The sequence below is a fragment of the Delphinus delphis genome, chromosome 3 (assembly GCF_949987515.2).
Source record: "Delphinus delphis chromosome 3, mDelDel1.2, whole genome shotgun sequence".
NCBI lineage: Eukaryota > Metazoa > Chordata > Mammalia > Artiodactyla > Delphinidae > Delphinus > Delphinus delphis.
Window position 1 is genome coordinate 121682611 of NC_082685.1, and position 16290 is coordinate 121698900.

The 16290-nt window shown below is 35.3% G+C and overlaps 1 protein-coding gene across 1 annotated transcript in view; it reads right to left on the reverse strand.

Annotated features, from left to right (window-relative positions):
• The window catches only part of CWC27 (CWC27 spliceosome associated cyclophilin), a 228608-nt gene that overhangs the window by 53878 nt on the left and 158440 nt on the right, over positions 1 to 16290 (reverse strand). Inside the window, exons 12-13 of the mRNA XM_060009430.1 lie at positions 8809 to 8918; positions 4089 to 4192 (exon numbers count right to left, since the gene is read on the reverse strand). Of these exons, the coding sequence (XP_059865413.1) occupies positions 4089 to 4192; positions 8809 to 8918 (214 nt within the window). The remainder of the gene's footprint in view (positions 1 to 4088; positions 4193 to 8808; positions 8919 to 16290) is intronic.

A 16290-nucleotide genomic window follows, 5' to 3' on the forward strand; every position in this document is an offset into this window, starting at 1 on the left:
ATAAAAATGATATTTACTTGGGAGTATAAATTGGAATGACATTTTGGTAGGGCCATTTGAAAATATTTAGCAGAGCCTAACATGCATACCCACTGATTAAGCAATTCCAGTTTTAGAAATTTGTCCTGAGAAAAGCAGCAATGACATAGATATAAGGATGTTCATTACAGTGCTGTGTATAATAATAAAAACATTTAGGGAAGAGCCTAAATATCTGACAACATGGCGCTGATCAAGTAAACCATGGTTCAGCATATAATGGAATACTATATGGTCACAGTACAGAATTCAAACAGTATATCATAAAATTACGTATGGCGAGGAAAAGTACTCACTATATATTGCTGAGGGAAAAAAACCAAGTTATAAAACTGTAGTATTATGTGATCTCATTTCTGCTTAAAATATGCATGAAAGTATGTGAAGGGTATATATATACACACACACATATATATATATATGTGTGTATAAATTAATAGTATTTATTGTTGAGTTTGGGATCACAGGTGATTTAATTTACTTCTTTTGCGGGATCTATACTCTGGTTTTTCTACAGTGAATATCTTTTCTTTATATAATAAAAAAATTAAAATATTTACTTGAGGCAACCATGCAATTGTTAGTGTTTTCCTATTCTTATATTACTGAATACTGTATGTACTAAGGGAAAGTGGTGAGGGGGAGAGAGAGGAAAAGGGAGGAAGGCAGATAGACATTTATATTGTTTATTATTTTATCTTGTATGTTTGTTGTGAAGTTTTATGTTAACAATCTGGAAAGAATTTTCAATGGAACATAGTAGTGAATAGTTAATGTTCACAAGACTGCAGTCTACTCTCATAGATTTAATTTTTTCCCTCCCCTTAGAATGCCAATTTTGTTGTGTAAGGAGCAGGTGGCTTTCTTTTTTATAAGTCTCTCTACTGCCCTGTCAGACAGCTCTCAAAACTTTTTTTGGGAGCTAACCAAGCTTTATCTAACCAAACCCAAAATGGCATATGGACTTCATCCACATGGTCATATGAATCCTTTGGCTGATAACTCCTGCTATGTATCTAATTGGTTTTATAAAATCCATGTTTGAAGAAGGTTTCTATAGCTATAAGAGTGTGTGATGCTGTGGGATGAAGGAATGTAGTGGCAAAGAGTCTCCTTTAGCTGCTATACTAGAATCTGGTGCCCGTCACTACCACTATCAGATATTGGCAGTATATATCCCAACAAAGGAAGAATGATAATAATTTTGAGTGAAAAATTTCTATCATGCATTTCAGCTTAGATCTACTAATAACACTTCCTTAAATGCCTTGTTAGACAGTGAAATCTGGGAATAATTATCAAACACCATATACAGTGTTTACAATAGAATCATATTTCTTTTCTGTCTCTCCCCCTCCCACTTTTTTTTTTTTTTTTTTTTGCATAAAAAGTAGAATGCTGCTGAATGGTACCCAAATGTCTGTTGTATACTATGCCAATACAGCAGCTCAGCCAAAAATGTGAATAGAACAGTTTGCCAAGTAAAAGAAAACATAACAAATTGGTAATGGTTTCTATCTTGACAGAAAATGAAAATGATCCCTCAATGTGTGGTCACTCATGTGGACACATAAAAATGTCTTAGAAGCAATCATTTTACCTCAGATAACAGACCCTGACGGTGTAGTACAGCACTGGCTGACTTTCACTTCTTAGAAAAGCGGCAAGCGTGACCTACAAAATAGTCTGGGAACCATGTAATTTATGCATAACACACATGCACATGCCATGAAGTCATAATATTTGCTATAAATCATTTTGAATACAAGACTTCTTTTCCGAGTGGAGTATACTTTATGAGAGATGATCTAAATCACCAGGGACTTGATAAAGCTGAACTGGTTTATTTATGAACAGAAGTGATGCTGTTGCTTATCAGGTTACAAAATTTCAGTATTCTACAATGCAACAAAAAGGCTGTATATAAGTGCCCCCATGTATTCTGTAAGAATACTAAAGGTACTTTAATTAGATGTTAGATTAAAAAAATATACAAAAAGTATGTAGGTACATAGTGTAGAGTTCTGACTTTCTGGTTAGGTGACTGCAATTGCAAGCAGAAAGGAACCCCTGGTAATGGTTCCTTTACCCTACTTCCCCTTCCTTTACCACTTATTTTTATTCCCCAGATGGAGAACTAGCCAATGTCATTGACCAGTGGTCTTTTTTTCCCCCAATCTGGTGAAGTTTCCCCATTTGTTTAACTCTCTAATGAGGATGTTAGAACACTGATTGTATTGTGAAATCACATCAAAAACAAGAATGACACTTTCAAAAACACTAATTGATATCTGATGCTAATGAGGAATTCAAACTGAGAGGACACTGAACCAAGGGACTAGGAAGAACCTTGGGAAGGTAAATGGTCTTGCCAAGTTGAAAGTAAATTTGAATCCTGTGGGTTATGAGTTTCAAATGAAACTTCTGGGTTTAAATTTGTTGGTGACTTTCCTGTTCAATAAAAAAGGACTTAAATGGCTTAAAAGAAGGTTAAAAAAACTTATTGGGCATCAAACTGCTCTTACAAAACACCATCTTGATGAGTTAAGTGTAAATGAATCAGAAACACATGGATCATATTTCCTTAAAAAATGCATATGGATTCAAAAATAAGGGGAAGAGGACTTGGCAAAACATTTTTTTGTGTGTAGTGGCTGAACCCAAAACATTTGAAAGATATTTTGAGACATTCAAAGAATCCAAAATAAAACTAAACCTGTCCAGTCATATAAAAAAACAGAAAGTTTTTCTGTGCAAGTGCATTTATCTCTATGGGTCATTCAACACTCACTGAGCCTTCACCTTTGGCAAAGAACTATGGGAGGAGCCAGCTTCTGCCTTAAGCGACTTTGAATTTAAGTATAAACAAATACACATAAGTAATAGAAACCTATTAAAAGAGACCAAGGGTTTTACAAAAATTGGCATCATAACCCAGACCATACAGAAATCACATATCGAGAAATATACAAGTATTTCCAGGATCGTATGGTAGGTAGGATTCATCCCATTCAAATCATCATCACCTGGCCCTTTTGATTAAAGTTATATATAGTTGCAGAGCCTTACTTGCTTAAATGTTTTCTTAATAAGTGTTTTTATGTCTTTTTTAATATGTGTTCCAGCCCTCTTTCCTCCACCCTCTAGATTTGTGAGTGCTCAACAAATCTTGCTGACTGGTTTCCTGGAGGATGGGAGTGTTGAACTGAGTTTTGAAATAGGGGAGAGATGCTGTTTGGCAGAGAGGAGTGAGGCTATGATTCTGGGTTGGGGTAATGGCACATGTGACAGTTCAGAGGCTCCAGAGGGTGAGTCATGTGTGGGGGGTGACCCACTGGCTTGCTCACAGCAATGTGCCTGAGCCAGGGTGTAGTGCGGGCGTGGAGGCAGTTAGGTGCGGGGAGGCCTAATATACTACATGTGGAGTCAGCTGGAGGGCAGAGGAGTGTGAGAAGAGAAAAGCACAGTGCTTACTCCTTTTTTTTCCTTTTTGCCAGTATAGGATAAAGTGCTAAGCACAGGACACATACAAGTCATTAATCCCTTTATTTCTTATCAGTGTCTTAAATAAAAGCTGAAAAATATCCAAAGATAAAAATAAGTTAACTATGCATGTATTGCTAGGATCCTATAGGTCATAATTTGAAGAGGAACTTGGTAGGATTATGAAATGGACTAATGAGTTCTAAAATGTTTGTGGCAAAGTGTAAAAAGTTAATGACTCAGAATCTTTTAAGGCTGTTTTCTAGCTGTTTAATGTGAGTCTTATCTTTTCCACAATATTAGAAAGTTATTTAGGGCAAGGATAGGGTCATATATTTCCTGTGTATTTTCTACTGGCTAGCACAATACTGGGAATACACCAAGCACTAAATAAATGCTTACTGAACTGCAATGAAGTAAAACGGTGCCGAGGTCCTATAATGATGAGGGTATAATGGAAGGTAAAGTCTGACAAAAAAAAGGGATGATACAGTAGAAATATCCTAATAGTGTCTCTGCTTTGAGCTTGTTTGTTCATGGTAATACAAAGAAATCAAAGGCCTTACCATCCTTCATCATCTTCTACTTCTGTTTCAGAAATGTCATTTTCAGGAGTTTCAGCAATTGCTTGAGTGAGTTTAGATTTAAACTGGTTCAGCAGCGCAAGGGTCTGAAATAACAATTAGACTGCTAAGTTTCCTGATAAGGATAAATATAATTTCAGAAGAGACACTTAAATTTGGTAGAAAAGAAAATATCCTTCCAGGATGTAAAACACTTAATTTTTTTCATTTTGAAGGAAAATAACAAAACTGCCTTCCAGCTGCAACAGTGATTGATATTCACAAACCTTGACATTGCCCCATTTGCACTTGCACTGACATTTTCCCTCAGGGATATGTGACTATTTTCTGATTTGGGGAAAATAAGTTTGTTTATGTAGAAGACGTTTAAACTTTAAAATGCATGCTTACTAATAGCTAAGTTTTTAGTGTCCACAAGATAGGGAGGTACTTCACTAAGACATGTGAAATCAAAACCAAAACACCAAAAACAAATAGTATTGAACAAATTTCCAAAAATATAAAAATGTCAATGCTGGGGAAGGTGAAATGAATGAACATGTTAATTGTTGGAAGGTGCGTAAATTGGAGTGACATCTTTGGAAAGTTTTTTATACATATCAGAAACTTTAAAATGATCATTCCCTTTGATTCAATAATTCCAATACTGGGAATACATGTAGAAAAATAATCTGAAACACTGAAACTGGCTTATGCAAAAGATGTGCACTGCAGCAATATTCATACAAGTGAAAAATGGAAACATGTTAAATGTCTATTAATAAGGAGCTAGATAAATTTGGTAAAAAGCAGTGAATATGTGATTACACTATTATTAAAATTATACACATGAAATATTATATGCCATTGTTAAGTGAAAGAAGTAGGATATAAATATCATGTTGAGTGTGTTTTTGTAAAAAAGGGACTATTTCTCTGATATTTTTATTTTTGGCTCCAATGCCATTTGTAGGTAAGAGGAAACAGCAGGTGCCTGAAATTTTAATCACATTGTCCCCTGGCTATACCATAACAGTTTGCTTCAGAATTTGAGCAGAGAATCAGAAATTAGAGAAATGTTTTTTTATTCTGTAGTTTTAAAAAGTACATAACTGTGAAATGGGATAAAGTACTACCTTGTCTGAAAAACTCAAGTTTCTAATTAAGATGCTGGTACATTGAATTCAGTACTAAAATACAGTTGACCCTTAAACAGCATGAGTGTTAGGGGCACCAACCCTCTGGGCGGTTGAAAATCCACTCATAACTTCACAGCCAGCTCTCCCTCAACACTGGTGGTTATGCAACCAACTGCAGTTGGTCTAGAACTGTAGTACGTATTTACTGAAAGAAATTCACATATAAGTGGACCCACAAAGTTCAAAGCTGTGTTGCTCAAGGGCCAACTGTAATTACATTTCCTAAGGAAAAATGTGTGTGATAGTTCAATATGTGAATAACAAATATAATAAAGAATCACAGCAACTTGGAGGCTCCAGAATTTATCTAAAATATCATTAAGACCATGGTTCGTGAAAAAATTAAGTAGGTTTTGGTGGTCTAGAACCTAAGCTCAATAAAGACAGGCGACGTCAAAATATCTGCAAAAAAAAAAAAAAAAAAAAGAAAAAAAAATATCTGCAAGAAACAAAGGCAGTTATTGCCAAAAAATGATAGTGAAAAGTGCCTTATATGTTTCTGCAAAATTTAATGCCCACATGGACAACAGTGGAAAATATATACATTACCATAGTTGCTAAATGACGAGTTTTAAGGAAAAACTATAAATTCTATAGAATATCTTCATAGGCATTCTGAGGGCTGCTAGCATGTTAGGGTTTAGATATTTTATCTGTTTCTAGAGTAGCAATTATAGGACTAAGCTCTTCAAACAATGTTAACAGATAAAGAAAACATCCCTTGTTTTAAAACATTATTCATTAAAAAAGCCTTTCACCGAGAGAGGCATGGACATATATACACTACCAAACGTAAGGTAGATAGCTAGTGGGAAGCAGCTGCATAGCACAGGGAGATCAGCTCGGTGCTTTGTGACCGCCTGGAGGGGTGGGATAGGGAGGGTGGGAGGGAGGGAGACGCAAGCGGGAAGAGATATGGGAACATATGTATATATATAACTGATTCATTTTGTTGTGAAGCTGAAACTAACATACCATTGTAAAGCAATTATACTCCAATAAAGATGTTAAAATGAAAAAAAAAAAGCCTTTCACCTACAAACTTTTATTGTATTTGCTTTATAATAAGAAAAGTGATTATTGTAGAAATATTAGAAAACAAAGAGAAGCAAAACAAAAATATTTATTATCCCACCACTAAGAATAAGTAACCATTGTAGACATTTGGTATATATCCTTCAAGGCTTCTTAAGTGTTTCTGTGTGTGTATATATCTATATATTATATAAATATATACCTCTACATGCCTATCTCTATATCTATCTATCTATCTATCTATCTATCACTTAAAAGCAAACTCCATCAATTTTTGATGGTGGATTTTCACATACTTGGAAACGTCTATTCTGAGGGCATAAAGAAAAATGAAAACAAAGGAGACCTCTTAGTGGAATGAAATTTTAAAACTTCCTAGAAAACTGCGCTAGACCTGGATTTTATTCTTTTGAGTTGAAAGTGGCGAGGCAGTCTGTTTTTAGAGCCAATTAACGTGCTATTGGTATTTGCTCAAAGAAGGAGGACTGGGACTATGACAAACGAAAAACATCCTCTCAGCCTTTCTTAATTTCTCCTATATTCAAGATTGGACTTTCTCTAGTTGCATTCGAAAGGCAAGAAAGGACACTAGGCAGAAAAGCTAACACCACAAAAAAAAATGGGGCCCAATATAGGTTGAAGAAGATAGGATCTGCATGGAGGCATTTCTGTTTGGCAACTCCAGGGGAATTAGTCTTCTGGCTTTTGCTGAAGGAATGAAGGGCCAACCATTAACAGCATGCTCTTCAGCACAGAGCAAGCCTTCCCGGCATGAAGAAGCTGTGCTGAAGGGGCCTGCCCTGGCACACCTTGTGCATGCATATCTACATAGAAGAGTCTCTCAAATGGCCTCTGTGCTGCCAGTCCTGCCCCGGGTCCAGTCTACTCTCCATACTGCAGCCAGGTGGGAGGGATCTTCCCATAGTGCAAATGAGGTCATATCACCTCCTTCCTTCGATGGCTCCCCATTGCTCTTAGGGTAAATCTCAACTCCATAATATGGCTCAAAAATATCTTGTGTGAACTGGCTCCTGCTTACCTCTCCAGCCTCATCTCTTTCTTTTTCTTAGTCTAAGTTCCAGTCATACTTAACATCTTTTAGTTCTTTGCAAAAGAGGTCAAAGACTCCTCATATACTGTCCCTTTAGTCTAGCCATGTTATGTCCTATCCAACCCTCAAAGCTCAGCTGACAAATCATTTTCTCAGGGAGGCCTTCCCAGATTCTTATGCCATGTTAGGTCCTACTGTTATACATTGACATAGTTTCCTGTATCTAACCTGTCATAATGTTCACCCCTTTTATTAGTATTACTTAACTGCCTCTTTTTCCTGATAGCTCAGAGAAGACAGGGATGTTTCTACCTCGTTTACCACCAAATACAGTGATTAGGACATGGTAGATTCTTAATAATTATTTACTAGGAGGGAAGAAAGAGGAATGCAAGAATAAGAGTGATCCTTCACATCTTTTGGTAGTACATTCAGAGGACTTTCGTGACTCCATGAAAACAAGTTAATAAAGTACTTTTTCTTAATTTCATTTGATGTGCCATTTCTTTTGAAAACTGCACATGTTAGTTCTCTGTAAGTACAATTTCCTATACCTGAATTCTTGTTGAATTTTCCCTATGACTATTTTCACACTGGGCACTGATGCATGATCTTCCTTACCAGTAATTAGGTGTCATTTATAATATAGTTCCTGATTAGATTAATTTACTCAAACAGGCTTGGGCTTTTAAATTTACTTTTATTTTGCCTATTTTTATTTATATGCCTAAAATGGCACGTTCTCATGTATATATGGCAGCACCGAATATAAATAATTTTGGTCTGCCCCCTAGCTTTTCAACATAAAGAGCTGCTGAAGAGATTCATTTTATCAAGTGCCAAGTGCTGCATGGTGTTGACTCCCAAATTGATGAGCTCGCTTCCTGTCTTTTTTTAATTCTTGATTTCTGACAATCCTCTTACATTACTACTTAAAGATACAGGAATGACTTTCAGTAAGCAGACTTTTGTGGTATTATTTATGGTAGAAGTCAACTAGTGGACAAAGTGCCTTATTTACAGGCACTGTACAGTTTCAAGTGGAGCTGCCTAGGCAGCAGGTGAGATGCTGATCCAGAAGAGATACCTTCATCATTTATAATCACCCCATCGCATAATATTCACTTAGTCAAAGGTTCTACCGGAGTATCTGGTAATATGTGGTTTTACTACGTTCCTTCCTGTGTTTAATAAGGGAGTACAAGGTTGAAACCTGAAAGTTTTAGGCTTTATGCCTTTATGTCAGGAAAGAACTCTATCATCTGGGTCTTTGCTTAAGTGGCCAAGGTCCTTGTCACTTCACCCCTATATTAATATATCCTTTTCCATTTTTAAGAGGTGATGTTTCCCCTTGTGTATAATCAAATTAGGTTCCATTAACACTTGAAGACAATTAAAAGGCAATGAACTGCGTATGGATTTTGGTTTGTGAAGTTACCTGGTCTTCACGGGAAGTTCCTTTCTTTGCCTGCTGCTTCCTCAAAGCTTCATACTTTTGCTTTTCTCGTCTGTATTCTGCAACAGCACCATCTGGAGCAGCCTCTTCCTCTGAGGAATAATAGAATAGTCTTAGGATAAATAGTAAAAAGGCTCTATGGAAGCTCCACAATGATTATCTAGATTAGAAAATGATTGATGTTAATTTATCAACCAATTTTATAAACATCTTTATTATATACTGTACTATTGTAGTTGTTCTCAACTGTATTTATTTGACTATAAAATCACCTATCTCACTTTTTTTCTTCAGTTAATTTTTTTTATTTTTTATTTTATATTGGAGTATAGTTAATTAACAATGTTGTGTTAGTTTTAGGTGTACAGCAAAGTGACTCAGTTATACATATACATGTATCTATTCTTTTTCAAATTCTTTTCCCATTTAGGTTGTTATATAATATTGACCAGAGTTCTGCTATACAGTAGGTCCTTGTTGCTTATCCATTTTAAATATAGCAGTGTGTACATGTCAACCCCAAACTCCCTAACTATCCCTCCTCCTAACCCTTCCCCCTGTCTATCTCACTTTTAAAATAAGTAAGGTATTCCTAAAATTCAGCAATACCATTTTACATTATTCTCTTGCCTTATAAGATATAATCTTTCAATATTGGTTGATTTTCCAATTACCTGCCACTTTTGCTCCCCAGTTAAAATAATAACAACAACAAACAATTTCAATTTAATGGCATCATAAAATATAAATATATCTAACAAAAAATCAGGACAGTTACCTAGAGCAGATAGAAATAATTTTTACTAAATTAGAAATTAGAAAAAAAAATGTATGGATTTGATCCTGCAGTAATTCCATACAAACAAAGATTAGCTAACATCTGGGTTCACGGAATACAGGTTTGCCTCAAAAAAAAAAAAAAAAGTACTAACATTTTACATTATGTTACATTTATATATATTAATGAAAATTTGTGACTTAAGGAAAAAAAACACAAAAACCTATCTCTTCTCATCTTTGGCTGGCAAACCAAGATGAGCCCGTTGACATCAAGAATACCAGTAATCTTTCTATTCAAGCCTTGGTTTGTGGCTTGCCTCTTTGTTACCTAGTTTGAGGAAAATAATTAATGAGTAATATATTAATAATCAGCCATTTTGTTCAAGAGATTGTCTAGTTAAAAAAAATGTGTGAACTAAGAAACAAGTAGTCTTTTTATGTTTACCTAATATGATTTTGATGTTGGTCAAAGGGTACAAAGATTCAATTATGTGGGATAGAAAAGTTCTGGAGATCTAATGTACAGCATGGTAACTACAGTTAATAATACTGTATTGTATAATTAAAATTTGCTAAGAAAGTTGATCACCACACAGACACACACACACACACACACACACACACACACACAAACTGTAACTTTGTAAGGTGATGGATATGTTAATTAGCTAGACTGTGGTAATCATTTCACAATGGTTTCTCTAGTTCTTAGTCTTCTGAGATTTTTAATTGTCTGGCTTTAGGATGTTTTTCCTCTCCTCCTATTTTTATTTCTAGCCAAAATGAATAGGCAAACAGCTTGAGAATAGCTGTGAAATCAGCTGACCTTTCATTATATACATCTGTGATACCAAGATTAAGCCTGCTAAGGTTCCATCTGGACTGCATGGAAACTATAACCCAAACACTTCTACATGGTACACAGAGTCAAATGCAATGGTATCTGCTGCACAAACTCAACTGTGTGAAAAATATGGTCAACTCTTCTATTTCCTAACTGAGTATATCACATCAGTATAAACTACTTCTGTTTATAGTGTGATCAAATGTTCACAGCACATTTATTTTTCATGTTTTTATTTCTTAACACTATACTCTGAGTAATTTCCTTAGCTCTGTATTTCATTTAACTAATTCTCTGTTTAGCTGTATCTAATCAGTTTTTAAGATATAAACTGAGTCATTGATTTTAATAATCATAGCTTAAAATTCTAGACACTTGTTATGTTTTATCTTTCAGATTATTCTTGGAGATCCTTCTATTATGTCTTCTGACTCTCTCCCCAGAGTGGTTATTTCCCCATGTGTTTTCTAATTTTTGACTGTGTGTGTACCTACAGCTAGAGCTACATCTTCGTCATGCTCCATAGGAATCCTTGGCACCCAGGATTATGTAAGGAGTCCTACAGAGAGCTTTTGCATTTGTTTCTACCAGGAAATTAAGGGGCTCCATTAGTGAACAGCCATTTTTTCCCCAAGTTAATTTCCTGGCTTAGGATTCCTGTACCATATAGGCAGTGTACATTCAGACTTTATAGCTGTGCCTTGTAGAGTTTTAGAGTTTTGATATTTTTTATGACAGACTTTTTTTTTTCCTCCCACATATAGCTCTGAAAAATGACATGCTTCTTTGTGGCCTTCCTGACCAGGTGGACAGTTTTTTTAGTTCCTTCCTCTTTTTTTTTTTTTTTTTTTTTGGTGGTACGCGGGCCTCTCACTGTTGTGGCCTCTCCCGTTGCGGAGCACAGGCTCCGGATGCGCAGGCTCAGCGGCCATGGCTCACGGGCCCAGCCACTCCGCAGCATGTGGGATCTTCCCAGACCGGGGCACGAACCCATGTCCCCTGCGTCGGCAGGTGGACTCTGAACCACTGCGCCACCAGGGAAGCCCCAGTTCCTTCCTCTTTTGATCCAAGACTATATCTCTGTCCAAGTGTGAGATTAAAACCTCAGCTTCTAGCTATCAGAGCCTACGTCTGGTTCCAATATCCCCCTGGGCAACTGTAGTGTCAACTTGCCCACTTAATGCTCTGGTTATGCCTCACCTTTGTTTCTGGTACGTAGGAATTTTCTTTTCTTTCTTACCTTCTCTCTCCCCGCCCCCTTTCACTTTCCCTCACCCTGCCAGCCCCCTCTCTGTCTCTTTCAAGCTTAGCTAAGTATTTAAATTGCGCTGGATCATATTTTATCCAGAATTTCTATATATTTGTAGAAGGAGAAAGTTCTGTCTTAACTCAGTCCATGTTGCCAGAACAGGAAGTAGCACATTCATTTCTCATGTACTTGAATGCCCCTGGATAAACAAAAATTGAATACGTGACTGGATGATTTTAGTCACATAAAACTAGCTAATAAAATATAAAAGGAGTTTGAAAAAAATCAGTTTAAGTACAGAGTGCTCTACTTCTGCTTTTCTTAAAAATCTCAATATATGCTGGATGATAATTCATAAATAATGATACAGTATGACAACTATTTGTTATTAACTGAAATTTCTATAAAATATATGCTAAATAAATAGGAATGAAGAATGGGAGAAAAAAGAACATTTAGTAAAAACCTACTATATGTTAGGTACCATGCTAAGATTCTTTAACTATCCATGAAGAAAGTATCTATAAACCTATCTGACAAATTAGGAAACAGGATAAGACCACAATTAGAATATACTAAAGCTAGAACTTGAACCCAGGTCTCTATGATACTAAAATCCCATACTGTGCCCTACTGTCTTCAATTAAAACTTCAGTTCCGAAAATAAAATTTAGTAAGTGTTGCCCACATGCCTGACACTCTAGGAAGTGTTATGAATGATATCTAAAGCATACATGATGCAGGCTTTTCATTCTAGAAGGTAATCTAAAGAGTAAAATAAACATAATATATGTAAAAATAGTTAAGAGATCAAGCCATTGATTGTAAGTATTATGTTGCTGATTCTTGGGTAGAATATTAGCCACCTAGAGAGGAGTTAAAGCTTACCTATGTTATAGTGTTAGAATAAAAAAAATTTAATATCTTAGTGACCTCTGAGATAATATTAGGAAATATATATAAAAGGGTTTGGTGACAAGAATGTCCAACAACACTGTAACCATCAATTTACTACTAGAGCATCAGTTTGCTAGAGCACTAGAACTTAGCTAGTGTCGCATGTGGATTAGCAGCAGAACTTGGGCTAAAACTTATGTTCTGACTCCTAGTTTTGGTGACAATCTGTAGTAAGACTAAAGGTTCAATACTGCACTTTTCCCCCTGCGTGTTATAAAGAATGTCTCTAACTCTTCCCTAAGAACTAGTCAGAAACATAATCTTTGCTCCACTTGAATCTCTTCATTACAAAACCTTTTTGTTCTGAGCAGAAAGAAGTGATGACTACTCAATTATTGGTCACTTAGCTAATGAACCAATGGTATCCATCTATTACAAATCTCATTTTATAGGTAAAAGGGCTTATACCCTCTACTGTCTCAGTACCAGAGCTCAAGGAGCTAAAAGCTTCAAGTAGCTGCACATTCATTCATTTAAAAAAAAAGTTTAGTAAGTGATTATTATGTGTCAGAAACTGTTAATAAAGCTACTTATAAATGATTTTAAATAGATCTAGATCTACTATTTCAAGGAAATTTTTGAAAAATTCCCATAATAAAAACTTTTATATAAATAAAAGTAAATGTTGTTTACTAGTGATAATAGTAAACAACATTTGAAAACAAAAGGGACAGACTTTAGTGGATATAGAAAAATACCAAAGCTACTGACATCTCATCATACTTTGTATCTCATGATACTTTCTGGAAGCTACAAAGTATGTTTTAATCAAATTTTATACATACCAGATCTTAAATTAATTCTAGGAAAAGTACCAGACTTGAAAATAGCTAATATGATAGCTAACATTTCAAGTACTCACTATGTGCCAGATACTAGTACCTTGAATTACTTGCTTAATCCTCATAACCAACAACCCTATGAGGAAGTCATATTATTGACCCCATTTTGCTGATAAGGTAACTAGGGCAGTAAGAGGTTAGATAACTTATCTCAGGGATTATAAACTCGAGAATAAGAAACCATGCAGTCTAGCTCTAAAGTACAGACTATTAACCAGCTTGCTTATTTCTTCTTCATGTCTGAAACACAAGAAAACTTAGAAGAAAATATTCCAATCTGACATAAAAAGGCATCAGGTCACCATACTGGATGTGTCCTGATGAAATAAGGTCCTACCAACAAAAAAAGGTCCTGAATTCCTCCCAGACCATAATAAATGGGAACTGCAGTCTGCCAAACAGTGGGTTAATGAAAATAATTTCCTAGAAAGAGTTCTTTATGGCTTTTCTTGATTCTCCATAATTAATCATATATTGTCCTCATTTGAATTTTTAAACACTTTGTAGCTGCTAACTTCGTTATATCAGAGCTGCCTCTTTGTACTGCCCGCCTCGGCTATAAACTCAAATGGCAGGGACAGTGCCCTGTTTGTGGACTAGTATATCCCTAGCATGTAGTATGTACTCAATAAATAGTAGCTGAATGGACAAATGAACAGAGTGATCATTTTTAGATCTTAAATTACAACAGTGTGCATGGCTGCCTTATAGCTCTTGCTGGATAGAATGGCTCCTTGAGGGCCTTGTAGGGGGTTAGGTCCCCTAGTGTACAAATACTTTTTCTGTAGATAGCTGCCTAATTAAGTTGAGTTGTAAGGAATTAGATGATTTCTGACACTTATTAAATAGAGGTGAGAGGAGTAAAAGTCAACTTGAAGGCAATTATCCCTGATTAAGCCCTTGAGCACTGAGCTTTCTGAGTAGAATCCCTGTAAGAGCTGCGGCCATTCATTGCAGCCATTGAATAAATGTAACCATTCATTGAGGCTTCATCTCCTTGAGGAGCTACTGGGGCTAAACTACATATCCTCCACCCCAGTCAAAATGCCTGTTTTTTGGTTTGTTTTAGTAAGAAAATCCATTATAGAAATGATAACAGTGGGAATATTCTGTGACATTAAAATGAGAGCCTACATATATATATTCATAGTTATAATCCATAATATTTATTGAGTGAACCTGTACTAATTTTGTTTTGAAGATAATTGAAAGTGTTTAGATGATATCTTTAAAAGGTGAATGAGAAGAAAACTGGTTTCTCTATCCAATGAAACTGCTCAAATAAAAACTAATTCACAATAAAGAAACTATATAATGGAGGTATCTATATGCACATTTATGAAGAGTAGGCAGAAGTTTAGGCAAAGACTGGGCTAAAAGTTTAATTTTTTCTGTACTATGAACTAAAGTAAGAAATCTGCAATTTATTAATTTCATTTAACCTATTTTTATTTTCAGCATATTTTTAATTCTACAAATCAAACAATGCTGGCTCCATCTGGTGGTCAAAATAAGCCTCTGTAGCTTCATGAAAATTAGTCAAAACTGGTTAAATAATTTAGGGACTACATGAAATAATATGCTTGAACATTGAACACGGAAGTATGCTTCAGCACCGAACGTTAAGTGGAATTGTCTACATTTACACAAATTTTTAATTTTTCTTTCTCTGTTGTTCATCCTAGCCTCATTTCTTCATGTTATTTTGGAGTTTAAAATAATTCTCAAAAGAAAGTAATATAGAATATTTTCCTCTGTGTTTTTCTATTAGCTGATTTGAGAAATGTGAAGGTAACAAGTTATAAAACAGGTAAATTTATCCACATTTTCAGACTGTATTCCATTTTGGAATATAAACTATAAAAATACTGATTTTCAGTTGTATTTTCCATTAGGCACTTCCAGGAGGGCTGGCTAGTGAATATATGATAGTTCATATCTAGTTTTAAATTTAGTACAAAAGGAATATGTCCAGAATCACAAGACAAAAATATTAATACTAAGAAGTTCTTAGAGGGTAATAACTTGCTCATTTTACAGATGAGAAAACTGAGGCTTAGCGAGGTTAAATGATTATGCCAAGCTGGGAATATCAGAAACCAGATTTTTTGATAACCCAATGTTGTTTCCTCTCTATATACACTGCTATGTGTACTTTCTCTTTGTAGTACATAATCACTGCAGATATATGTCATTACAATCTAACAATCACTTTGAAATTCTATACAGTTGTCCCTCAGTATCTGTGGGGAATTGGTTCCAGGACCCCCAATGCCCATACTGAAATCCAAGGATGCTCAAGTTCCTTATATTTGCATATAACCTATGTACATCCCCCCTGTACATCCTCTCATCTCCTTTAAATCATCTCTAGATTACTCATAATACCTAATACAATGTAAATGCTACGTAAATAGTTGCTGGTGTGCAGCAAATTCAAGTTTTGCTTTCTGGAACGTTCTGGAATTTTTTTCTTCCCAGAATATGGTCTACCCAAGGTTGGCTGAATCTGTGGATGGGGAACCCATGGATATGGAGGGCTGACCGTACATTTACAGTACACTGTGACCATTTATAAAATGGCATGAATATCCAATATAGGTGTAGTTCTCTAATTAGAAGTTTTCTTAATTTTTACTTTTGTTACTTTCCCTTAAGATATTAGTAATTAAAAAAAAAACTTGTTTTGAAAGCTCCACTCCTTTCCAAATACAAAATTTTGCCTTTTTTTAGAGTATTATACATTGCTTTGTTGAGTTTATAATTCAAATAGCAGTCATGTTGGTAATAAC